Source organism: Argentina silus, assembly GCF_951799395.1.
Source record: "Argentina silus genome assembly, chromosome: X".
Classification (NCBI taxonomy): domain Eukaryota; kingdom Metazoa; phylum Chordata; class Actinopteri; order Argentiniformes; family Argentinidae; genus Argentina; species Argentina silus.
In genome coordinates, this window is record NC_139653.1 from 24,987,961 (window position 1) to 25,014,700 (window position 26,740).

Genomic DNA, 26,740 nt, shown 5'->3' on the forward strand with positions numbered 1-26,740 from the left:
CTATTACTCCCCCACTCATTGTTATGGCCCCACTTTGGGTTTCTTGTCTAGAAATGTGTAAAAAATGTCTGACCACCTAAATAGCAAATTTCCACATTTTTTTTCACATTTCCACATCTGATTAATCAAAAGATTAATGTTTTAATCAACAATCCTAATCACAACCCAAGGACAGTGGCTGCTGAACTGCTTCCATGACCACATGCATGGCTGCTGCTGTTTAACCACTGGTGGTTTTACTACTTGACGCCTGCTGTACACCAATACACAGACAATTTACTGTAACTATAACCATGAGCATAGCTATTGAACCATGACCACAAATGGTTGCTGCTAACCATCATGACTGTATATCTATTAACATACTGTTTGTTCTACAACTATAACCATGACCATAAACATGCCTGTTGAACCATAACCAATAATGGTTGCTTACCATTGTGACCTGGCTGTGTACAGTATATATTTACATCTATCTACAGTCTATAAATGTGCTGTATGTCCTTGGTTATATTACTGCGATTAAACTATAACAACTGTGCTGTAACCAGTTTGCTTTCAATAACCGTAACCATGTGCTTTACCATGGCATAATTAAGTGCTAATCTATGGTTTAATAACTAATATTTTCCACATACACTTATTATCAAGCAGCATATAATTATTACGTTTTATAAAATTAGTTTTGTGATCTGATTGGCTAATACTTCACTCCAAGCCATGCATTAATCTCTGACAATCACACAGCTGAGAAAGGGGTGCCAGGCGGTTAAGGGTTTTGCGCAACCCACTGGCTTTTCAAAACAAAAAACATGGCCGACATCTCTCTCACCTCAATTTATGTATCCACTGGTTAACACAAAACAACAATGTCAATATCTAAAACCTAAAATACATATCTAACATGCCAACCAGTGGAAAGGTAAAATAAAATACATAATAATAATAATAATAATAAATAAATTTACATAAATAATAAAAACTTCTGTACCAAAACTGTAAGTCTGCTTGAGTCTGCTGACTGCTGTCTTGTCGACTCAAACAGCTCATACAAACAAACAAAGATAGATAGTTCAGATAGAAGTCTCAACAGTGGTCCCAAATGGTTGAACATGGTAACTGAAGGCAGAATTTTCAAGAAATTGCTGTTCCGTAAAGCCCCATTCATTGTGTTTTTATTTTTTCAATTTGCATTTTTACAACTGAGCTTTTTTCAAGAGTTCTGAAAGTCTGATTGCAGTTGCAGTAACAATGGGGCTCTCAGTTGGAATACAAGCAACTCGCATTAGACATGTATGCTGTAAAGTTGGATTGGTGTAGGAGCAGTAGCAGAAAAATAAGTTATTTTTATAAGTACTTATAAGTACTATGAGGTTAAAGTAAAGACTGTCAGCTATTATTTGAAGGTATTTGTGTAATATTGGTTTCACCATTTAGAAATGACAACACTTTTTATACATAGTCCCCCTACTTCAGGGCTTTTTCTGTTCTAAATTACTTCTTATTGTAATTTTATTTTGATCTTTGGCAGTGGCAGTCAGCAAGTAAAATATGACTACCATTTTGTGTACCACAACAATGTGTATTTAGTTATATATCTATCTGTGTGTGTGTGTGTGTGTGTGTGTGTGTGTGTGTGTGTGTGTGTGTGTGTGTGTGTGTGTGTGTGTATACAGTATATATACACTCACTGGGCACTTTATTAGGAACACCTGTACAGCTATTCATGGTGGAGGTGGTGTAATGGTGTTGGGAATGTTTTCTTGGCACACTTTGGGCCCATTAATACCAATCAATCATCGCTTGAATGCCACAGCCTCAGAGTATTGTTGCTGACAATGTGCATCCCTTCATGGCCACAATTTATCCATTTTCTAATGGCTACTTCCAGCATGATAATGCACCATGTCACAAAGTAAAAGTCTTCTCAAACTGGTTTCTGTTACGTCTTGTCTTGTTCGTTAGTTTGTTTGTCTGTGTTTCATGTTATTAATTTATTGTTCCCCGTTTATTTTTCTGTCTCTCACCTTATCTCTCGTTCCAGACACTTCACCACCTGCCCTTGTGTGTTTCCCGCCTGTGTGATCGTATACCCCGCCCTGATTGGATTCACCTGTTCCTCATCATCATTCCCTGTGTATTTCCCCTGTCTCGTTGCCAGTTTGTCTTTGTGCCTTAGTGTCAAAACGTCCCAGCGATTTTCATAGTGATTTCTTGTCTTCCTGGTTTTTGATCTTTGTTAGATTTTCCGAGTTTGCCTTTTGCCATTTCCTTGTTGCATTATCCGCCTCCTCTTTGTCTGACTACTAGTATGTACCATACTTTGCCTTGCCCTTTTTGGATATCTGCCTCTCTACGAATTGTCTACCTGTGTACCGAATTAAAGGATTATTCTTTTGGATTAGCTTTTGTCCCAAGTCATGCGATTGAGTCCTCTGCCTTGATCTACAGTCATTACAGTACGAATTGGCCAACAATGGACTCAGCCGACTCTGACTCGGTGCACGCTTCAGACCCAGGAGAAACGAATTCTCTGCCATGACGAACATCTCAAATCTGCCTGGGGGTGAGTGGGCTGTCAGAGCGACATGAGGGCTTGCAGACTTCCATCAGCGGCCAGGTTTGCCAGCTGGCTGACCAGATCCAGCAGCTGGCGGCGGTCCTCGAGACTCGTCCCTTCTCCTCCCGTCCCGGCGCCAGTTCCGACCCGTGATCCCACTTCTGCTTCCCTGCTCACGCCACCGGCACCAGCTCCTCACCTCTCTAGACCCAAGCAGTTCTCCGGGGATTCCGGTAACTGTTGGACATTCCTGGTCCAGTGTGAATTACATTTCGAGCTACAGGCGGCGTCATTTCAGACGGAACGAGCCAAGATGGCGTACATCATCAACCACCTCACCGGCAGAGTGGAGGCCTGGGCCACGACTGAGTGGGCTAGGGATTCGTCAGTCTGCCATTCCCAGGAGGTTTTCACTAAATCTTTACCCAAAATCTTCGATCATACAACCCCCGGTCGAGAGGCAGCAAGGGCGCTCATGGGCCTGTGTTTCTAACTACATTATCAAGTTTCGCACACTGGCAGCTGACAGCAGCTGGAATTCATCCGCGCAGTTTGACGCGTTTCTCCAAGGGCTTTCCGACTCCATCAAGGACCAGTTGGCTCCTCTCAAGCTGCCCTCCGACCTGGATTCTTTTTTTTCTCTAGCAATAAGAATCGATAGTCGTCTCCAGGAGAGAGAGAGGGAGAGATCCAGGGCTGCGGTCTGTCCGCCCGGCCTGAGAGGCCAGTCCATGGTTGATCACTCTTCGTTGTGGTGTCTTCCTCAACGGATCCTGCCGACGGCCTACTCTTCTACGCCCCCTGCTGCATCGAAGGAGTCCATGCAGCTAGGGAAGGCCAGGTTTTCTCCTGAGGAGCGCCGATACGGGAGGGCAGGTGCGTCCACTGTGCTCAGATGGGTCATTTCATGTCTGTGTGTCCTGTAAGACCAGGCTCATCAGTGAAGAAGAGGGCGCTGATGAGCGGAACCATTTCTTCTGCTGGTCCCTCTCGAATTCTCACTCCTGCACGGTTAATTGCTCCATCTCAGACTCTCAATCACCCTGTGCTTGTGGACTCTGGAGCTGATGGGAGTTTTATGGATTGGCGGTTAGCCAAAAGACTTGGACTCGTTGTTCCTCTGTCCCATCCACTAGAAGCCAAAGCTTTAGATGGTCGCCTGTTGTACAGAGTCACTCACCGTACTCAACCCATTGAACTAATCATCGCTAATAACCACACTGAATTCCTGGACTTCCATCTTTTCAATTCCCCTTTACATCCTCTCATCCTGGGTTATTCTTGGCTCTCTAAGCATAACCCCCACATAAACTGGTCCACTGGAGAGGTTCCAGGTTGGGGCGAGGGATGCTCACTCACCTGCCTTCCGCCTGTTCCTGCTTTGGTGTCTCCTTGACCGCTGGTCTCTGTATCTCCGGTGTGTCCGTATCCTCCAGCACCTCCTAGTTCTTCTGTCTCCCCATGCCTCCTGGTTTCATTGGATTCCAACTTTCCGGATCTTTATAGTGTTCCCCACTATGGTACAGCGATGCTGAGGTTTTTGATCTTTGTTCGTTTTTCCAAGTTTGCCCTTTGCCTTTTCCCTGTTGGATTATCCGCCTCCTGTTGATCTGACTACCCATGCACCATACCCTGCCTTGCCTACCCCTTTTTGGATATCTGCTTCTCTACGAATTGTTTACCTGTGTACCGAACCCTTTTTCGGGAATTAAAGGATTAGATTGTGTCCAGAGTCATGCAATTGAGTCCGCTCTCTTGGTCTACAGTCATTACAGTTTCATGAACATGACAATGAGTTCAGTGTTCTTCAGTGGCCTTCCCAGTCACCGGATCTGAATCCAATAGAACACCTTTGGGATGTTGTGTAACGGGAGATTCACAGCTTGAAAGTGCACCTGAAAAATCTGCAGGAATTGCATGATGCAATCATGTCATCATGGACCAGAATCTCAAAGGATTGTTTCCAACATCTTGTGGAATCAATGCCATGAAGAATTTAGGCTATTTTGAGAGCAAAGGGAGGTCCTACCCAGTATTAGTATAGTGTTCCTAATAAAGTGTTCAGTGAGTGTATGTATATGTAGTACTCTTTATTTAACTTCATAGTAAGCTTTTTCTTGTTTGTTTACTATTGTACCTGCGACCCCCCAAAAACCCATAAAATAATTTAAAAACAATGTGTGTCACAAAAGTAAAAGACAGAGCTAGCTAGCTAGAGACATAAGGAACTTGCTAGCCAACAAGATACCTAGCTAGCAATTTTTCCCCTAGCACTAATGATATTAGCTATCTTCTAAATGGCTGTTTTATCAGCTAAAAAGCAGTTGTAGGACTATAGGCAACATGAGGTTTTGAATTTACAAGTGTTATTATAACAACATTTGCATAATTCAATTTACTTGTTAATCTAAAACTAGTTGCTAGGCAATGTAATGGCCGCCATCAACTTCCTGTAAGTTGCTAAGTACCAGTTTTAAGTCACATTTTGTTTGACTTAAAACTGGAATGAGTTTTTGGAGTTACAAAGAGTTTAAAAAGTATAACAGTATCATTTTATATTATTTTTACAGGATTGATCATTTGAAGTTGCCCATTTTACAGCATTGGTGTGAATAGCTTGAAGGTGTAAGAGCAGTGTCATATTTTGGTTTCCATAGACCTCCATGTACACTTTCAAGTTTGAATAGTTTCAAAAGTATAATGAGTTTAAAAAATCCAACTCAAGTCAGATCTCTATGCACGTTTTAAAGTTGAAGCAAGTGTAACAAATGTATCTTTAGTTTCTTTTCTAAGTGTCCAAAATGTCATCAATCGTATAGTGGTGGGTGGTGGTAACGATGGTGGTAGTAGTAGTAATGCAGTCTTTGTGCTCTGTGAAAGAGATGGTAGAAGACTGTATACAGTTGACCACGAAGAGACAAGGCAGGCACACAACGTCTCTGGTGTATCTGGCAGATTTATTATCATCAGGATCTGGGGATACAAGCCTGGACTCTGGGGGATACAAGCCCGGTCTATTAATGTCCAATTCAATAATAAAATACATACATAGCCCACAACAGGTGAATTCATATAACAGAACATACATAGAAAATTCTGTTTTAGCTGGCTAGCTAACAGACTAGGCTAGCATCATAACTAACCGTTATTAATCAAAATACAGGTTACAAAACAACAAGGTGGGTTAGAAATTACTCAGGGAACATAGACATTCATTATGGATATAATTCAAAGGAACATTGGCTGAAAATTCATTATGAATCATGGAAAAAAACTAAAAACCATTAATAATCATATAATTTTACTTTACTTTACTTTATGTAAAGATGCAATAAGCATTTGTTACACAAGCCCACTAATAAGTGAAAAAAGTAATTGGAATATCAAGAGTTGGACTTGCTGATGCAAGTCCAAAGATGTGCAAGACAGTTCACAGTACACACACACACACACACATACACACACACACATACACAGGAGGGTCAAGTAATCTAAGGGAATTTTGGTTGGCATTCACTTATACCATTTAAAACACATTACAAAAAGAAAAAGCAACACAGCAAAGGTTCACCTTGTTGGCTCTCCCTCTCTGTCTCTCCTCTACTTTATTAAAGTGGCAGTACTTTTAATCATTGAAATATTGCCAAATGAACTTGATATACTGTATGTGGCAATTCAGCAGTGAAGATCATCACCTTAGAACATCTCTCACATCAAAATACCATTCACAAGAAAAGTGGCTTGACTACTTTTGTAGATAATATTCACGCAGTACAAATATCCACAATAACGCAGCAAGCGTTCCTTGGTGAGTACCTAAGCTACGCTGATGTGGAAGATTTGGCACAAGTGCAAAAGACGAGGAGAGAGCAGGGAAGGAGGGGTCTTGTTTTTGTTTTGAATTAGGAGCGTATTGCACCGAGGGGACAGTTTTCTGCAATCCTGCCTACTGGCACTTGTTATTCATAGCATCACTGTTGTCTGTTAGCACTGTTAACAGTGGTATGTATACTATATGTGTGTGTGTTATAGAGTCGACAGTTGGAGTCAGAGACAGGGACCACAGAGGAGCACAGTCTGAACAAGGAGGCCCGGAAGTGGGCAACCCGAGTCGCCAGAGAACACAAGAACATTATACACTACCAGAGAGTGAGTCTACACACACACACGTATGAACAAACATACGTACGTACGCGCACACACACACACACACACACACACACACACACACACACAGAGGCCTGTGAACCCCATACACAGTGTCTAAAGTGGTCTGCTTTACCTTCACATCTGCAGGTTTAAAAAATCTGCTTTAAAGCAGGTTAGATTACCTGCACTTCTGAAGGTTTTGTTTACATGCACTTCACTGATCATGCTGGCTACTAAGTAGGCCGCTTTTGAATCCTACGCCTCACTTTGACATGCTTTGAGTCACATCTTCAGAATGGTTGAGGCCAGAAACATGATTGAACTACAGTATGTACGTGCTGAGCATACTTTCCCAATGAATGCAGGTGTACATTTAACCATTTAATTTGTGAAAAAAGGGGCCAAGGGTCCCCCAATAGAGAACCACTGCCGTGGTCCTCTGTGGTTCAGTTGGTAGAGCATGGCGCTAACAACGCTTAGGTTGTGGGTTTCATTCCTGCTGGGACTATATATACTGAAATGTATGCACTCACTGCAATGTAAGTCGCTTTGGATAAAAGCATCAGCTAAAAGGCATATATTATTATTATTATTATTATTATATTATTCTCCCAAAGAGAACCATTACCTGCAGCATAGAGAGAACCAATGCCTGGTTGTGGGCTGCGATTTGGCTAGCAAACAGTCCTTTCACACAATCTATTGTGAATTTTTAGGGATGCCCCTATGTTGAATCTCAGCTTCCTGGATGTTACTGGGAGGCACTGATTTGAATTAAATGTATAAAAAATATATAAAAATACATTTAAAAAAAATATGTATAAAAGATAGCATACTGCCAACAACATTTTTACAAGCACACATTATCACTCTAAACACACATACTGTATACCAAGGGTATCCAAATATATATATATAATTGTATGGCTTTGCAAACTGTGAAAGTGATGTATTTTAATAAATTACAACTGTGATATCATATAAAAAATAGTTACAGTAACTCCATGATTTTGTGTCAACTATAGGCCCTGGAGGAGTGTGAGACACATGGAGTTCCTCCCTCAGAGCAGGGTCGGGCCGAGCTGGATCTGAAAATAGAGGAGACCAAAGAGAACATACGCAAGGCTGAGGTGTGTGTGTGTGTGTGTGTGTGTGTGTGTGTGTGTGTGTGTTTCTACCTTTTTCTATATCTCTCTCCCTCCTTTTCTCTTTCCGATATCTCTTTCTCCTTCATTTATCATCCTCTTCCTCACTATTCCTCTCTCCTCTCCCTCTTATCTTTCTCCTCCTCTCTCCATATCTGTCCTCGCAGCACACTCTGATGGTCTCTATGTATATATATATATATATATATATATATATATGTCTCTATGTGTTGCATATCTGCTCTTTCAGTGCAACTTGGCATTCAATTTCATGAGAATTTTGCTGGTGCTCATGCGCTACAGTGTAGTCACCGCATTTAGGACTAGTCTACTCGCCAAAGTTTCCTTACACACTATGAACAATTTGATTGCCCGTTCTTTCAAGCACTTTAAGAACACATGTGTGGCACAACTTGCACATTATCGAAATCAGAGGGCTCAATTATCTTAGGCAGAAAGAGCTCAATTATCAATTGAATTGTAGAGTTCACTTTTTAACTTGAAATCAAATAGAAGCATTTAATGTTAGCTAATAGGTCAACTTTAGTCTGCAAAAGTGTAATAGCTGTAGGTTACCAGCTTTTGACACTTACACTGGGATATAAACAAACCATTTTTAAAGAGGCAATGACAAAGGCCTACTGTTGTAGCTAATAGAAGCAAAATGGCATTCTACAATGCAATAAAGAATAAAGAAATATTTTACAGCACACTAACCAGGAGCCTTGCATGACCCCCAATTCACTGAACTTACCAAAGAAAGGATGCATGGTCGACCATGCATCATTTACTGCATCAGGTGAGTTGGTGCTGTGATGGAACAAAGCCTCCAGGGACAGGGGTTTGCCAGGCCACCCCTAAATCAATTACTTTATTGTTTCAGTTCTCTTAAGAAAAGGCAAGGCAGGGGAAAAATGTACCCCCTAGAAAAAAAGATTGTATACACTGCATAGAGTTTTTTTAAATGAGTTGTCACCCCTCCCCTACCCCTAAACCCCCACTATTTGCTCCTGAGTGGTGTTTAATATTTGATGGGACCATACTAATGGGTTGCTCCACCTTGTCAACTTGGTTCCATGACGATGTAAACATTTCAGAGAAACTGATATTTATCTTTGATCGCCAGTGACATCAAAAAGTACAAAACTAAAGTATTATTATGTTCCTCAGTTAATTTAGTGTTTTAGCTGTATTTTTAGGACTTTTTGACATGAATAAACATAAGTCGGTTTTGATAATTCAATCCTGCGCCACCTTGTTCAAATATCCTGGGGAGAATCCTGCATTTCCCTTTCTCTCTCTCTTTCTTTCTCTTCCTCTCTCTCTCACTCTCTATCTGTTGACGATGAAGTTAATGTAGGTGTGTGTTTTGTGTGTCAGCCTGGAAGTGTGTTTGTGTGTGTGTAACCTGTGTGTACATGCGTGTGTAACGCTTCTCTCGCTCTCTCTGCAGACAGTGAAGCTAAAAGCTGAGGCTCGGTTGGACTTGCTGAGACAGGTGGGGGTTGCTGTGGATACCTGGCTGAAGAGCGCAATGAATCAGGTGTGTGTGTGTGTGTGTGTGTGTGTGTGTGTACGTGTGCATGCGTGTGTGTGTGTGTGTGTGTGCATGAGCGTGTGCAAACCCTCTCTCTCTGCATTAACCAGGTGATGGAGGAATTGGAGAATGAACGCTGGGCAAACTACACTACCCATGATCCTTCACTCTCGGTGAGACTCTTTTGCGGGGTTGTCAATACTCAAAAGATGATAAAAAGCGAGTGGCTTTTTGTGATTAGCTTTAATATTTTGTTACTTACCAAAGTAAAGATGTTGCTAGGATGCTGACGGACTCTTCTCTCTTCTTTTAAAATAAAAGAAGAAATAAATGCATTTTAGTTTAGTAGAATATAACAGATGTATGAAATGTGATGTGATTGTCATGAGTCCATTTGCTGTTGATGTTTCCACTCACTCTCTCTCTCTTTCTGTTAAAGGCAACGGTAGGCCTACTCTATTCTTATAGCACTTTAATTGAAACATAAATTCTCCTGCTGAAACTAAAACTAAAACTAAATAATATAAAAACAAAATAGATATGGATCACCCCCAAAAAAAAACCGAACAAACAGGACTTAAAACTAAACAGAAACTAAAGCACATGGAGGAGAGGATAGGGTTTGATTTGGAGGCAAGCATTCTCAAGCTCACCCGCTTCCCTCCACCACTATGTGTGTGCGTGTGTTCACGTGTTCATATGTGTGTGTGCGTGTTCACGTGTTCATATGTGTGTGTGTGTGTGTGTGTTCACGTGTTCATATGTGTGTGTGTGTGTGTGTGTGTTCACGTGTTCATATGTGTGTGCGTGTGTTCACGTGTTCATATGTGTGTGCGTGTGTTCACGTGTTCATATGTGTGTGCGTGTGTTTACGTGTTCATATGTGTGTGCGTGTGTTCACGTGTTCATATGTGTGTGCGTGTGTTCACGTGTTCATATGTGTGTGCGTGTGTTCACGTGTTCATATGTGTGTGCGTGTGTTCACGTGTTCATATGTGTGTGCGTGTGTTCACGTGTTCATATGTGTGTGCGTGTGTTCACGTGTTCATATGTGTGTGCGTGTGTTCACGTGTTCATATGTGTGTGTGTCAGCGGAATTCAGAGGTAAGCATAGTCTGCTCCTTTAGCATCACTTAACATTCTGCTCACATGACACTGCAGCTACCACCACACATAGAGGGGGAGAGAAGAGAGGGTGTGAAGAGGGAGAGAGATACGAGAGAGAGAAGGGGGGAGGGAAAGAGTGTGATCAGTAAAATGGAAAGCTGAAGAGCGGGCTGTGGGGTGGGGGGTGGGGGGGGTGAAGGAGAGGATGGGTAGAGTGACAGTGAGAGAAATTAGACGAGGGCATTATACCCTTGGCCCAGTATTGTCTAAGCAGTGGAAGTCTAGATTATGTTATTTAAGTAATTATCACAACAGGCTAATATAAGCCATAAACCCTTTGGGTGTACCTCAGAAACATTTTGTGTCTTTTAATCAATCTTCATATAGTGTAATATGTTGACAGTGTTTTTTATTGTGTGGTATTTTATACTGGTTTTTAAAGGGATGTTTCTCTACACTTACATATGTTTTTGTTCTCATGTTGTTGATCGATCCAGATGGTTTCAATTTTGTTCATGTTGTTGATCCAGATGGTTTTTAAGTGTGTGTCTTTGTTACACCTGTTATTTTTCTGCTGTCGTGGAGGTGTAGAGTTTACTGTGTTAACAGAAATCTGATGACTCAAATACAAACACACACACACACACACACACACACACACACAGTGTATTGTTGTATCCAGGTCAGATTGCTGACTGTGTCGCACAGGTCTAGGTGTCACCTGGATCACCTGATCTCTCTCCTAGCCAATGAGGTTTCCCAGGAACAGGTGGGGGTGGGGCACAATACCCTTCAAACACTTGAAAAGCCTTTATCACTCCCTTAAAGTAGAATGAACAGGACAGAGAGAGAGGTGGAGACAGCTAAATACTTTGGGATATAAACTATACATGGTGATAGGCTCAAATACCATTTGGACCTGAGGTTCTTGCTCTCTGACGTGTGGACTGTGTGTGTGTGTGTGTGTGTGTGTGTGTGTGTGTGTGTGTGTGTGTGTGTGTGTGTGTGTGTGTGTGTGTGTGTGTGTGCAGGGTACGGTGGATCTGGAGCGGGAGGAAGGTGAGGAGTGTGAAGAGAACATGGAGGTGTTTGATGACAGCAGCTCTAGTCCCTCTGGAACCCTCAGGAACTACCCTCTCACCTGCAAGGTCCTCTATTCATACAAGGTAACACACACACACACACACACACACACACACACAGGAATAATACCAGCTTAATTTACTTAAACTCATAGTGACCATCACTGCGAAGTGTGAAAATGCCTTTTCCCTCCTCCTGTCCCCCCCTCCTCTCTCTCTCTCTCTCTCTTTCTCACATTCACTCTATCTCTCTCTGTAGGCATCTCAGCCTGATGAACTAACAATAGATGAGCAGGAGGTGTTGGAGGTCATAGAAGACGGAGACATGGAGGACTGGGTCAAGGTAAGAACACAAACACACACACACACACACACACACACACACACACACATAATATCAACATGAATAACAGCCAGGCTGCAAACCATGAAAACACATACAGTTACATTGTTTCAGCATTTAACCTGTCTGATTAGGGTCTAACATTGTGCTATGTGATTGGTTGGTTTCAGGCGCGTAAAAAGACAGGGCAGATGGGCTACGTACCTGAGAAGTACCTTCAGTTCCCCACCTCCAACAGTCTACTGAGCATGCTCCAATCTCTGGCTGCTTTGGACGCTCGCTCACACACCTCCTCCAACTCGACAGAGCCAGAGATACAGACCGGCAGCATCAATGGAGAAGCCAACAGTGAGAACACACAAACAGAGACTCTGCACTACACATTTTTAGAGAGAAGGACAACACACACACACACACACACACACTTTACAGTACATACAACACATACACACACAGACTGTGCAATATATACAGAGAGAGAGAGTCTATACATGCACACACTATATTGTACATATTTGTACCATTATTCCTTAGCTTTTACTAATTTACAGTGTCTCTTGTTTTTCTCTCTCCTTTTCCCCCACCCCTCCTCTCCCTCTCTTACCCCTGTAGTGAGTTATGTTAGGGCGTTGTATGATTATGAAGGCCAGGCAGATGAGGAGTTGTCTTTCCCTGAGGGAGCTGTCATCCGCCTGCTGAACAGAGACACGCAAACGGATGACGGTTTCTGGGAGGGAGAGTTCAACGGACGAGTGGGAGTCTTCCCCTCTGTACTGGTGGAGGACTTGACGGAGAATGGAGAGAATGGAGCAGACACACAGGTAAGACACACACACACACACACTGGGATACACACTCACTCTCACTCAGGCTGACGCAATTACTGTATTCACAATTTACATACAGTACAGTGCACACATGAAAACTTCAAAACTTGGAAATTCTAATGAAACATTTTGAATGCACAAACATTTCCTGTGTGTGTGTGTGTGTGTGTGTGTGTGTGTGTGTGTGTGTGTGTGCGTTATGTCTGGTAGTGTGATTGGAGCAGGAGTGGTTGTATCCTTCCTGTAATTAAGTGGTTATTACTGACCTTTCAGATAATGTAAACAAGAGAGGCCTGTGATCACAGAGGAGTTGAATCACTGGAGAGCAAGACCTGTTATCAGTATTTGTGTTCTGTGCTGTGCTGAAAGGTCTGCAGGCCAACCTCCCCTGTCTGTTGGGGAGGGAGAAGTTGCCTGGGAAGTGGAATTTTAAGGATCAGTGGGAAAACTATTTTCCAGTTTAGTCTGTTTAGTTGTGCTTTAATCCTAATGAAGCTTCTGTCTTTCTCTCTCTGTCTCACCTTCAGTTCTCTCCATGTCAGAAGCTGCCCTCTTCCCTGCCCCCCCTCCCCCTGTATGACCAGCCCCCATGCAGCCCCTATGCCAGCCCGGACACCACCAACCCCCCTCCCCTCCCCCGCTCGCCCTCCGTCAATGGGGAACACAAGCCGCCGCTGCCCACTTTGCACAAGGGACCCACCCACAGTAAGACACACATAGAGAGGAATTGTGTTATTTAATGTCATTTAAGTTTGGAAGAAACATTTATGACCAGGTCTCTCTTAAAAAATGTAAAATGTATCTCAATGAGACTAATCTGGATAAATAAAGGTTAGCTAAAGATATCGTCTCTCATTCTGTTCACGTTTGTTATTGGCCAGTTAAATGAATGTGTCCTGAACCAAGACAGAGTCAGCCTTAGAATTTGCCTTCACCAACCAGCTTCTACCTTGTCATTTCTCACATTCTTTTCTCTCACTCTCTCTCTCTCCCTCTTCAGATCATAGTTGTGGTGTGAGTCCAGTGTCTCCAGGGTTTCCCCAGCCACTGCGCTTCACCCCTGATGGAGGCCCCAGCAAACTCAGACCTGTAAGTAACCCCCAAACACCTTGTTTATGTTAAAGCTCATCACATCCCTATTACCACCTAAATAACAACTTTCTTTCAGATTAATCAGGACTTCAACAACACTAACAACATTGTATTTTTATACATTGTTGAAATTGACCTGCTTCTGTACCATCTTTATCCCCTCATTCTCTAATCTCAACCTCCATCCACCAGTGTTGTATGTAGAAGACAGAGGAATGTAATCTGTCTGACCCGTATTTGTGTTTTCACTCTTGCCTGTCTTTGATATTTACCTCCTGCACCCCTAGGTCCGCGCGGCCCCCCCTCCTCCCAAACAGCAGCCCCGCAGACAGGTGGAGAAGACTGAGGAGGTCGAGATTACACTGGTGTGAGACAGACACAGTGCCACCCTACTATCTGGAGGTCTGAATTGACTGAATTGAACTGAATAAAACCGCTGAACCCTGAAATTCTGCTCCTCTTCCCTTCCTCCCTCCACTGGGAGGAGATATGGAAGGAAGGAGAGAGCTCTTATCCCCTAGTAACAAGGAATAGCAAGCCCTCCTCACCTCCCCAGTGTTAGACTGACCAGCCCAGGATGAATCGGAGGAACAATGTTGGGGGGGACATGAGAGTGAGGGAATGGATGGGAGCGGGTTGTGGGTATAAAAGGGAGGGGCTTATCTGCGGTTTTGGCAGGGTTTTCCCCTGTTCTTGCCATATATAGTAATATCATACGTATTTAATGTGTATTAGTACAGTACATTACTGTTGTCATAGGAATGTTCCAAATTATGCGCGACGATTCATATAACCTATCCCGCTGAATGGAGTATCTATTTGATATGTAGTAGAAGTTTATCCACATTGCAACCTTAAAGGGCATTGTACAGTATAAGGGTATGGAGAGAGGGAGAGGGGGAGAGAGAGAGAGAGCGAGAGAGAGCGAGAGAGAGAGAGAGAAAAGGGGGGGCTGGATCCTCCCTGACTTTCTCCTCTCTCTTGACTCCTGCCTCCATCCCTCTCTTTTTCCCTACCTCTGTTTTCTCTCTGACAGCCTGTTGTGTGTAAATCACTGCTTACTACACTTGCACACTCTTATACACACACACACACACACACATATATATATATCTCCTCTGCTTCTCCCTCTGTTGAACAGCGTGTGTATGTATCACTAATATTTAGTCCTGAAAAGGAGCCCACAGTGCAGAGGGGATAGTAAAGGTTATTACAGTGAAACAGTTGTCAGAGGTGATTTTTCCCCCAAAAGTTACTTTTCCCCTCTGATAACACCTCCTCAGGCTTATGTTTACTTCTTATCAAACACACACACCCTAATTTAGCTGAAGTGCTTTACATTACAGTTGTGTTTTCTTTTCTGATGCCCAGTCTATAGTACCCAGACCCTACCCGTACATTTAGCTTGTGAAAATACACACCTTGTAGATCTGAAAAAGACTGATGGGTGTTAGCAGTATGGCAGGAACTCCTCCTAGCCTGAGGACTAGGTGCAGCCATAGTGCTTGGCATCTCTCTGCCTCTCTATCACAGATCACTTTTGGAGGTTGACCAAGTGGGATGGTTTGGGCTGAGCAGAGAGAGAGAGACAGTATTTAAATAAATGAAAGAACCCTGAGGCTGCATCAACCTTCATAAGGGTGAATTGTCTGACTTACTTGTCTCTTAGTCAGTGCATTGAGTTTGAACTTTGAACTAAAAAAGTAAATGTGAAAAGCATCTCAAATTATAAGGGTGGTGCTAGAAGGACAGAACCCACTTTGCAAGAAAATACAGTATAGAAGATTGAACTAGACTCCCTGTGTTATAGCACTTTTGTGAACTGTTGGTGAATAGAACCTCTGCAGGCCCTCTCTAACACAACTCTGAGGGCAGTATAGCACTTTTATTTATTTAGTTCTCTTGTTTGTGTCTTTTGTCATTGTTCAGTGTTACTTTCACTCTGGCTGCACCTGTCTGACCTCAAACCTCCAACCTGCTGCCCTTAACCACAGATCTAGGATCAAATTACCATACCTCAATCCAGACCTAAACCATTTGGGGGATATAGACCACATTTACACCCCAGATTTTTGAGGTCTTGTTGCATCTACACTGTGCAGTAAAAGATGACATATCAGATATGTAAATTGTGTTAATGCACAATGTAAATGGGGCTTTAGTTGTATCTTATCCAGGCCTGGACTAGAGGTTTGGGTCAACTTCAACCTGCTCTGTGTGTGCCTCTGCACCCTTGTTTCAGTATAACTGAAAAGTCTCTGTTAGTTTGCCTCACTCTGCTTTACTAAAGACAGAGAGCCATTTTATCTCAAAGGTGAGGTGCTAGCATGGTGTTATTAAAACAAATTAGAAAGTTTGTTGTTATGTAATAATTTTCCTAAGGGATTTTCGAATGAACGTGGAAAGAATGTGGATTTATTTTTTGGAGGTCAGTGTGTACTTTGAGAGTGATTTTTACACAAGGTAAGGAAGGTCAGATATGTGTCCAGCTTGTTTGGTCTTCTCTAACCCACGCCCTCTCATCTTCTTGATGGAGTTGGATGAAACTGCCTCTAGACACTGCTCTACGGACAGTTTTGCACTTTGTCGCTCTTATGGTCAAGGTTAAGGATTAGAGAAAGTTAAGCTGATCCTAGATCTGGGCCTTAGTGCAACTTCTGCCGAGACCCTCCTTGATCTCTTTGAGATCTTTAAAATGTTTATCAAACTTGTTTTGAAGTTTATGGTTTACAGTGACATGCTTCATCAATCAATCAAACAAACACTATTTTATTACCTCCGTTCAAGTCTCTCTGGCCAGGTACAACTCTGTAGTCTCCCTCTAAAAAACGGTCCTGTGTCCCTGTAGTTCTATTTTGTTTTAGTGTTTTTATATATTTATTTTCCTTCTTGATTTGGAGATGTTTCAGAGCTGCTAAAAAGGTAGTTGAACAACAGGCCTTCTCTTCAGACTGTTGCCCCGGTGACTATTGAGAACAGGTGCAAAATTCTTTCTGCATATTATTGGCTGTAAAAAAGAAAAGAAAAAAAAAGTTTGTATTTATTGTGTACAAATGTTAAATAATAAAATAAATGGAAAATGTATTTATTTTGTCATTTCTCTGTTAAAAAAACAACTTCATAGTATAATATCCTCCATTGTGTAAATGTAATTAGTGTGTGCGAGAGTGAGTGTGTCAGTCTCTGAGAGGGGGTGTGGTCACAATCCACCAGAAAAACATCAGAGGCCACAGTTTCCTGACAGGAACTAGGAGGAGGTGGAGGGAGGAGGAGGAGGGAGGAGAGAACTGTTTGGGCAGAACTCTCCACTATGCTCAATGTTGTTTTTCATCCTGGTCCATTTGAGAAGCACCCATGGCAGACTCTACAGCAGCCTCTCTCAGGTCCTCCTGTATTAAAGTTTACCTGTGCTCCAACCCAGACGGTAGGTTTCACTGTACGCTGTGTGTCACTGTTATTGATATAAGAGAGCAATAGACACATGATTGTGTGTGTGTGTGTGTGTGTGTGTGTGTGTGTGTGTGTGTGTGTGTGTGTGTGTGTGTGTGTGTGTGTTATGTAGACTCTGTGCAAGAGCGGAGGGCGCTGAGAGAGTGCATATTTCCCAGACTGAGAGAACACTGCAGACACACGCACAGACTGGACTTCAGGGTGAGAATTTACTCCACATGTATCAGCCTTCTGTTCTCTCTCTGACACGATAAAGCATTCATTTGAACGTAAATGCAAAAATCATCGTTTCCCAGAGGAATACAGTTACAGCTCACTAATATACCAAGCACAAAGTTCTCAGAACAATAGTTTGAGTCAATAATGTGAGAAAAAAACAATGTGTAAATCCACCTTTTAAAGGCTATTTACTGTAACTGAACCATTTAATGTTCATGGAAGGGTATAGGGGAGGGGCTTATTATTGTTCTGATGAACAGGTGCAGAGTGACTTATACCATATGTGAGTTTACCTCCAAGCTGTACTTCTATCTGTACTATATCATTCATTATTCATATTCAGCATGAAGATTAATTAGTTTGATGTAGAAACTGTTATAACAGTAATATGGTCTATGTGTTCAGGTTGCCTGTATTATTATACCTCTATGGGAGACGTGTGTGTGTGTGTGTGTGTGTGTGTGTGTGTGTGTGTGTGTGTGTGTGTGTGTGTGTGTGTGTCCTTGTAGGTGATAGACCCATATGAGGCGAGTGATCCTAGGTGCTGGCCAGACCAGCAGACTAGACAGCAGCTGCTGCAGGAGTGCAGAGAGAGCTCTGCTGGACCCTACCTAGTGGTGATTCACTATTAGCCTGTTAAATCAAACCTTACATCCTACCCCCTAGCCCCTAGCCCCTACCTATTAATGATTCAGTTAGGTCCCCTCCCATCCATTACCCTCAAACACTTCCCCATGCCCCTTGGATTTAGATACAGCATTTGATAAATGCTATAATTGTCATGTTAATTGTAATGTCGGAACTCAGAATCTCATCTTTTGAGTCTGACTTAGTGAGACAACTATGTTAATTATAGTAATTTTGAATTACTTTTCAAACATATACATTGCCCTCCGTAATTATGAAGATAATTAAGCTTTTTTTTTTCTTTTGGCTTGGTTTTGAAATCACTATGAGGTTAAAGTATAGATTCTCAGCTTTTATTTGATGGTAGTTGTGTACATGTTGGCACACTATTTAGAAATGACAACACTTTTTATACATAGTACCCCTATTTCATTGCACCAAAGGTATTGGGACAATTGGCTTGACAGGTGTTTCTGGTTAGTCAGGTGTGGTCTGTCACATAATTTGTGCAGGCATAAGAGAGCTGTCAATGTCTAGTCTTGATTCTAGGCTTTGCATTTGCAGTTTGCTAAAAAAAAGAAAAGAAAAAAGTAGTAAGGTCACGTGGACAAAGGTCACATGGAAAGTTTTGAGAAAAATAGTGTACCACCTCATCTGTGAAACATGGTGGAGGGGTGTTAATGTTAGGGCATGTATGGATGCCACTAGAACTGGCTAACTTGTCTTAATTGATGATGTAACTGCTGATGGCAGCAGCAGAATGTATTGTGTACGGAAGACAGTAAAGTAAATGCAAGTAAATGCCTCCAAACTCATTGGACAGCGCTTCATCATACGGTAAAACAATGACCCTAAACACACTGCCTTAGCAACTAGGGAGTTTTTCAGAGCCAAAAAGTGGAAGGTTCTTGACTGGCCAAGTAAATCTCCATATATAAATCCAATTGAACATGCATTTAATTTGTTGAAGGACTTAAGGCAAAAAGACCTCAAAACAAACAACTGAAGATGGCTGCAGTACAGGCCTGGCAGAGTATCACCAGAGACGACACCCAGCGTTTGGTGGGGTCAAGGGTCGCAGACTTCAAGCAGTTATTGCATGCAAAAGATTGATGACCAAATACTAAACATGAGTACCTAATTTGAACGTGATATGAATCTGTCCCAATATTTTACTGTTGTAAAAGTGTTGTAACTTCTAAATGCTGAAACCAAACCAATATGTACAAAAAAAAAAGAATCTATAATCTATACTTTAACCTCAAAGTAGTTGTTTGAATGAATCCAAAGTTTTGGAGTGCAGAGCCAAAACAAGAAAAAATGCTTCACTGTCCCAATGATTACAGGGGGCACTGTATATCTACTAGTAATTGACAGGTGTTTGCCAACAGGAATACTGTGTCATGCATTTATATCATATGGATCAGTAGCCTTGTGCTATATACTGATCACACCCCTGAGCAATGTCCTCATGGCACCTGCTGTTCCCTGTTGGTGGCAATGCAGGCACTGGTGGGGGAGCAGTACGGCTCTGTCTCTTTACCTGCCCAGGTGGAGGTAGCAGAGTTCCAGCAGGTGCTTCAGGTGTGCCAGCGAGAGGGCATCAGTACCCACACTCTGGAAAGGACATACCTGAGAGACGAGAACACAATACCCCCTTCTTTCTGTTTGCAGCGACCAACACACATACGCCTGCAGCTTGCTACACAGGTGAGAAAAAAATCACCAGATACACACACAAACACACACACACACACACACACACACACACATATATACACACACACACACACACCTTCACCATGGCACACAGCTGAGCAGCCATCACCAAATACACAGATAGAACTAAACAATTTACCCGTACATGGTTCTCAATTAAAGTAGTTCAGAGAGTAGTTCAAGTTTACTTTATTTGCTCTTTATATCAGACTATGCAAACCTTGTCCATCTCCTTGCTCTCAGACAAATGAGAAGACAGGAGACACTGAGGGTCTACATGAGGAGGAGAGGGAGGAAGAGAAGGAGTTGAGGAATGTCTGGCAGGCTTCTGTTAGTCAGTGTGCCCAACAGGGCCTTATGACCCCAGAAAGAGCCCATAACTTCTACAGGTCAGGTGAGTAGTTCAGGTCTGGGGGGCATGCGTGTGTAGGAACCACTGGGATGAGGTATGAAGTTATTTTTGTTATTTATCTCCAGCTCTTGACAGTGACCTACGATTCGCTCTGGAGAACCGACCCACTGATGACATCATCAAACGCTGTCTGGTCTACGTCCACAAGATCACCAATGGGAAGTGCCAAGGAGATGGGAAGACATGCCCAGAGTCCCTCTCACATCCCCACCCACCGCTGAAGGTAGAAGTTAACCCCAGAGCTGCTGTATAGGATCTGAGTCAAGATATTATAGTTAGGGCTACACCCTGTCTTTATTGCAACCTGTACTTTTATGCACATATAAATCTAGGATCAGATTACCATACACCCAGTATCAAAGGGACAGTTCACTTTTGTACACTGTATAGTCAGATGGTTCTTTCCTGACTGTATTCCATGATTCAGAGTTGTTTAAAAGCCACTAGCAAACTTCAGCCACGGCTAACATAAAAACAATGGGAGTGATGGGGACATTTAGACAATGTTCAATGTTTGTGGCCAAACCATCTCAAAGTCACTGCCAACCAAGTCAGAAAGTTCATTTGAGTTGATTTTGCTATGCATGTTTTACATTTGTCTAAATGCCCCCATCACTCCTATAGTTTTTTGACTAGCCGTGGCTAAAGTTAGCTGAAGTTAGTAGTGGCTATTTAAACAACTCTGGACCATGGATTAGTTTCTCCCTGCCCATGGACTACTTTCAGGGTAAGGAACCATCTGTTAAGTGTAAAAAAGTGAACTTTGCCTTTAACCTTAAACTTTAAAAATGCACTACTTTTGATAAGAGCCCTACATTTTTTTTGTGATTAATTGTTTATTGGACCAGAGCCCTATGATGAAGACCGATGAAAGCTTCCTGTCCCAGCTCCGTGACAACTTCCTGCCCAGCCTGGTTGCTTCCTGCCAGCTCCTGGTGTACACCACAACCTCGGAATGTGACCGTCATGGGTACACACCGAGCAGGAGGCGGAGTTACACTGAGGGTCTCTGCCAACAGCTGCACTCTGACCTTGTGCATCTGATTGACAGCTCAGTCTCCATGGAAACTGGTAAAGCATCATGGCTCTCTGGTCGACATTATGCCCTATCCAGGGAGCGGGCTGAACAGGAAGACCTGTGTTACGTATTTTCTCATCTCTACGAGGTTATTCGCCCAGAGGAGGAGCAAGTCAGGACTTACCTGGAGCAGAGGGACACACAGCACCCACTAGTGGTGGTAGGAGGGCCGTGCACAGGGAAAACTGTGCTGCTTGCACACTGTGCTCAACAGGTAACTGGATTACTAACTAAAGGATTACAACCCAGAATATCCGCTATTCCACTCTTTTCCATCCACTCTTACACCTGTGTAGTAATGCTGTAATTTCTCCCATAGCTCTTAACATGTTAGTATTAGTAATTGCCTTGTGATAGCATAATGATGGAGCTGAGAGTGTTGGTTATTACACAAGTGGAATAAGGACCAGATCTCTCATAAATGAATGGGATGAAAAAAATTTACATATTTTAAATCAATCTGATTACATGGTGACATTAAGACCTGTAATTTAGGATCGTGAACAGTTCCTTCAATCCCCGACCTTCTCTCTCTCTCTCTCTCTCTCTCTCTCTCTCTCTCTCTCTCTCTCTCTCTCTCTCTCTCTCTCACCCTCCTCTCCTATACAGGTGAAGTCCTGGCAAAGAGACAGGGATCCAGTGGTGATTATCCATTTCAGTAACCTGTCAATCAACTCCTCTCTTAAACACCTCCTCTCCAGCCTCTGCTATCAGATAGCCCAGAGTTACAGCCAGCCCTGGGATCATAGTACCAGAGATCACTACCCTGAACCTAATACTAACCCTATCCCTACCCTCCCTCAGCTCAGAGAGAACCTCTCCTCCCTCCTCTCCCTCTCTGCCTCCACCAAGCGGCCCCTGGTTCTCATCCTTGACAGCTTAGATGAAGTTACAGGCATTTCTGGACCTCAAATCATCCAATGTCTCCCCTCCCCCCTTCCTCCCAATGTCAAACTCCTCCTCTCCCTCTCCCCCACCCGAACCAAAACCCTCCACGCCCTCAGACTACACTTCCCACAAACTTCAGCATCCTGTTTACCAGAGTATCATGCATGTGTTGAGTTGGGGCCAGTAGACAGGAGGGGGTGTGTGAAGATGTTGGAGTCTCTCCTGATTGCCTCAGGGAGGAGGGTTACGTCGGGGCAGCAGGCGATCTTGAACCAGGCCCTGTCATCTTGCCCTATGACCCTGTACGTCCGCCTTTTGCACAGACATGCCTTACTGTGGAGCTCAGGTACAGACACACACATACACACATACACACATACACACACACACACACACACACACACACACACAATATATGATTTAGTAAGTATAGATAGATTGTTATAAATTATAGTATAGTTATAATTGTTTTAAGTACCTGTAGCTGTTACCTTACAGTTGTTGTTGTTGTTGTTGTTTATTACTGCACATGTGTTATTACATGGTATAACATAGATGTCTCTATTAGGTTCAGAGGTCACAGAGTCGTCTCTCTCTGTGGGTGTCCACACCAGCATCACAGCTCTGCTGGATCACCTAGAGGAGGAGCACGGAGCAGTCCTGGTGTCACATGCCCTGAGCTACCTCACCCTCTCCAGGACTGGACTCACAGAGGCTGAGCTCACAGACCTACTGTCCAACAATGATGAGGTGCTGGCTGGATATGTTCAGCATGGCGAAGACCTGCCCTCCAGGATCAGGGTGCCAGAGGTGGAAGTAGAGGAACTGCTGCTGGATCTAAAGGGGTTTTTGTTGAGGAGGAGAGTTGCAGAGACTCAAGTGCTGTTCTGGGTGAGCCGACATTTTGGGTTGGTGGTGTGTAAGAGGTACCTGAGCTCATGTGAGGTGAAGCATGAGATTCACTCAGCAATGGCCGACTATTTCAGTGGTCATTGGGCATATGGGAGAGCTAAACCACTTGTCATCACCCAGAACACAGGACCCAACCAACCTGTCCCTAACACTACCCAAGTTAAAATATACATCGACAGGCAGCCTCCTGGCCAATCCTACGTGTTTAACTCTGTCAAACCTTCCTCCTCTTTCTCTTCTGACCATGTCCAAGTCAACCTGCGGAAGCTTCTTGAGCTGCCCTTTCACTTACGACAAAGCAATAGGTGGGAAGACCTAGAGAAAGTGATGATGTCACTGGGGTTTCATCAGGCCATGCTGAAGGCAGGACTTCTAGGGGATCTGGTATCCCTACTGGATCGGGAAGAGGGTGCATCACAGCTCACCTTCCCCAGAGAGAGGGCACTCTTGGCAGGGATACTGAAGGCCTCTGCCTGCCTCCTCTGGAGCTCCCCCATGGAACTGCCCATGGTGATAGAGGTTAAGCTGCTCCCTCTCCTTGGGGTCTACCCTAAGCTGGAGGGCTATGCTAAAGAGGTGGAACAGGAGAGGAGGAAGAGAGGCAGTGGGTTAGGGGTGGTGCTGTGCCCTGCTCCCTCCACTGTGCCCTCTATACATTGTGTGCTACCAGAGACCAGAGAGATAGAATGTCCTTTTACAGAGGTAGCAGGGACAGAGTGTGGGACTGTAGTTGGGACTCGAGCTGATAGATCAGCTTGGCTGTGGAAAGGGAGGGAGATAGAGGAGCTCATACTTACCCATGAATCCAAACTGAGGTTTGTCAGTGTAAAGAGTAGTGGGAGATTCATCCTTCTCACCACTCTGTGTAACAGGCTTCTCCTGGGGGATATGACTGGCTCAGAGAGTTTTCAGGAAATAAAGGCTACAAGGAGACCAGTACCTGATTTAGAGCCTGACCAAAACACCATCAGTCCCACGGTTGAAGGGTTTTTGGTGTGTGATTACAGGGTGGGTGTGTGGTGGAAGGGTGGAAGCTATGTGAGTGTGTGTGGAGTTTCTAACAGCGAGCCCCTCACTTATTTACAGTGCCAAAACAGTGTAACTAGTGTGTCATATACCTCTGGTGGTCACTTTGTGTACTGTGGGCAGGAGAAAGGCACAGTGTCCATATTTGAGATGGACAACAGCAGCCTTATAGCCACCTGTTCAAGCTCAACAGAGGCTGCGTTCATCTCTGTCATTCTCTGCGAGCATGAAGAGGTAATGGCGTGTGTTGATGGCACAGGGAACACATTTTCATGGGATATAGCAACGAAAACAGAGCCACCCAAACTCATTAAAAATTGTTGCAGAGACAGCAGCCATTTCAAACTGGTAAACACAGACCTATCAGAGGAGAGTAGCATTCTACTCGTGTGTGAAACCCACCAGATTTTATTGTGGGATACCTGTGACTGGGAGCTGTGGGATCAGTTCCTAGCTCCACAAGGGAGGGCCTTCACCCAAGCCATGTTGGCCCAGAATGGACACCTTCTTCTGGCCTTACTGGAGGCCTGTCCATCTGTGCTGGTGTGGAATATGACCACAGGCCAGTGTGTTCTCTCCTTAGACACTAGTGCTCACTCCCAGCCGCTCACACTCTTTAAAACAAAGTCCACTCTATCAGCTGTCACAAAAAATGGCTCCCTCACTGTGTGGGATTCTGAGCTCATACATGCTGCAGGTTTGGTCCCTAAAACAGGGGCAGGGGTGAGGGAGGTGGTGGTTGAAGCAATGGGAGAGTGGTTCTATTCGATTGATGGGTCAGAGACAGTGTGGAGATGGGGCTCACGGACAGGAAGTCCAGTAGCTCACTTCCTACACAACGACCCAGTGGAGAAGCTCTGCCTATCGCCAGATGGCTGCCATCTTGTGACCCTCTCTGGGGGGAACATTTACGTATGGCAGAGTGAAACGGGACACAACGTCATCCGTATCCACGGTAGCCAAGCCACCAATGTTCTGATCACCCATAACGGTAATTTAGGGGTGTGTTTGTCAGAGTGTGGGCTGTCTCGCGTTTGGAAACTGAGGAATGGGGGCGTGGTGTGTAACATACACCTTTACCTGGCTGACTCACAGATCTCACCCGAGAGCACATTCCTGATTGGTCGTCATCAGGGCGACCTTCTAGCTGTAAGTCTGTGGTCAGGTTCTGTCAGCAAGCGCTTTTCCTGCTCGGAATGCTCGGAAAGTGTCCTGGCCTTTCAGACTCTTCCAGAGCACCCTGACTATGTGGTCGTGATGACTGCCTCGGGGACAGTGTATACGTGGAGGGTCACAGAGGAGACACTGTACCGGCAGTTTCAACTCCCCGAACTGTTTCTGTGTCAGCCACAGGTTTTCCAAATGTCCTCAGATGGGAGCTATGCTCTCATGTCCATCGATGATGATGTCATCACCCTCCTGGATTTTTCCTGTGCCAGAATGTGCTCAGTCAAGTCTGAGGGTCCAGTCCTCAAAGTCTGCCTGGACAACACTGGGCACTATGCCATCTACATCTTCCAACCCCTTGTCCAGCATAGTGACTGTGCCTGCGACCTGCACTCTAAGCCGGTCCTGACAGTGGTACGGCTGGCAGATGGGAGTAGAGTGGGGATGTTGTGTCTGTGTAAGACCCCCTCGACTCTATCTGTGTGTGAGGATCTGTGTGTGTATGTGGGGTTTCAAGACGGATCCGTGGGTGTGTACTCCATCTCTGATGCCACAAAGAATGGAGGGGCTGTCAGGGGAAGGATCAACTGGATTGGTCAGCAGAGGTCATGCCCATGTGACCATGAACCACTCAGATGGTTGCCCCTAGCAACACCCACTACTACATGGGTTTAGCCCTCTGATATGTGTGTGTAATATCTTTTTTTTCATCTATACTCTTGTGTTCAATTTTACTCCTGAAACAATTAAATACAGATTTATAAGTATATTATATATATAATGAACTGATTTAAGTATGTGTTTTATCTGTTTTTGTGTATCCATTTGTAGACTTGATACAATGTAGCCGGGAATTTAAAAAATGAATAATAGGGTAGCTGTCATTTGATCTGTCCTCTTGCCTACAGTATTTGTTTTACTGGCAGTATAATGTCAAATAGGATATTAACTACAGTATACTCCTTGAAGGAATCTTGACTTATTAAAATGAAACAATGCCTGTACAACTATAGTCATAACAAAAACCTGAGGACTTATAACAATTTTTAGTGTTTTTGTTACCATAGGAAACTTTTGTATTAAATCGTGTTTTGAAAAGGTAATGTTTCTTTCTTGAAATGTCATTTCTTTAGCACTGCTGTATACAATTTGGTAGACCTACATGTGCATCAACGAACGCCATACGGGAAAAGGAATCTATCTGCTCCATTGTTGTATGTTAGTAGCCCACTATTGGATGGCATGAATACAGTGTGTACTAGACATAGATTACATACCCAGACATTGAATAAATGAATAGATCAGGGATTTGAAAACTGTCTTAGTTTACTGTTGGTACTCTGTGCTGAAAGCACAGACTACTATTTGGCTGAGAAATGCTGACAGGTAGGTTTCTCTTT

General features: G+C 43.5%; 2 protein-coding genes across 2 annotated transcripts in view; both read left to right on the forward strand.

Moving 5' to 3' along the window:
* Positions 1-16,903, forward strand: part of fchsd2 (FCH and double SH3 domains 2) — a 71,944-nt gene extending 55,041 nt beyond the window's left edge. The window contains exons 12-22 of the mRNA XM_083696021.1: positions 6,593-6,709; positions 7,735-7,839; positions 9,308-9,397; positions 9,502-9,564; positions 11,530-11,664; positions 11,840-11,923; positions 12,094-12,271; positions 12,536-12,744; positions 13,278-13,455; positions 13,751-13,839; positions 14,130-16,903. Coding sequence (XP_083552147.1) covers positions 6,593-6,709; positions 7,735-7,839; positions 9,308-9,397; positions 9,502-9,564; positions 11,530-11,664; positions 11,840-11,923; positions 12,094-12,271; positions 12,536-12,744; positions 13,278-13,455; positions 13,751-13,839; positions 14,130-14,213 — 1,332 coding nt within the window. The 3' untranslated portion in view covers positions 14,214-16,903. The remainder of the gene's footprint in view (positions 1-6,592; positions 6,710-7,734; positions 7,840-9,307; positions 9,398-9,501; positions 9,565-11,529; positions 11,665-11,839; positions 11,924-12,093; positions 12,272-12,535; positions 12,745-13,277; positions 13,456-13,750; positions 13,840-14,129) is intronic.
* Positions 16,904-19,612: 2,709 nt separating this feature from the next.
* Positions 19,613-26,628, forward strand: LOC310823036 (NACHT and WD repeat domain-containing protein 2). Its single transcript, XM_083695703.1, has 6 exons — positions 19,613-19,848; positions 20,101-20,251; positions 20,335-20,492; positions 21,118-21,561; positions 21,957-22,581; positions 22,804-26,628. The coding sequence occupies exons 1-6, from the start codon at positions 19,639-19,641 to the stop codon at positions 26,013-26,015; spliced, it is 4,800 nt and encodes a 1,599-aa protein (XP_083551829.1). The 5' UTR covers positions 19,613-19,638; the 3' UTR covers positions 26,016-26,628.
* Positions 26,629-26,740: the final 112 nt, after the last annotated feature.

Excerpts from the sequence above, each read along its gene's own strand:
- LOC310823036 (XM_083695703.1), top strand. The coding sequence starts at position 19,639 with ATGCAGGCACTGGTGGGGGAGCAGTACGGCTCTGTCTCTTTACCTGCC. Across the intron at positions 19,849-20,100 it reads GCCTGCAGCTTGCTACACAG|ACAAATGAGAAGACAGGAGA; the intron begins GTGAGAAAAAAA and ends CCTTGCTCTCAG. Across the intron at positions 20,252-20,334 it reads CCATAACTTCTACAGGTCAG|CTCTTGACAGTGACCTACGA; the intron begins GTGAGTAGTTCA and ends ATTTATCTCCAG.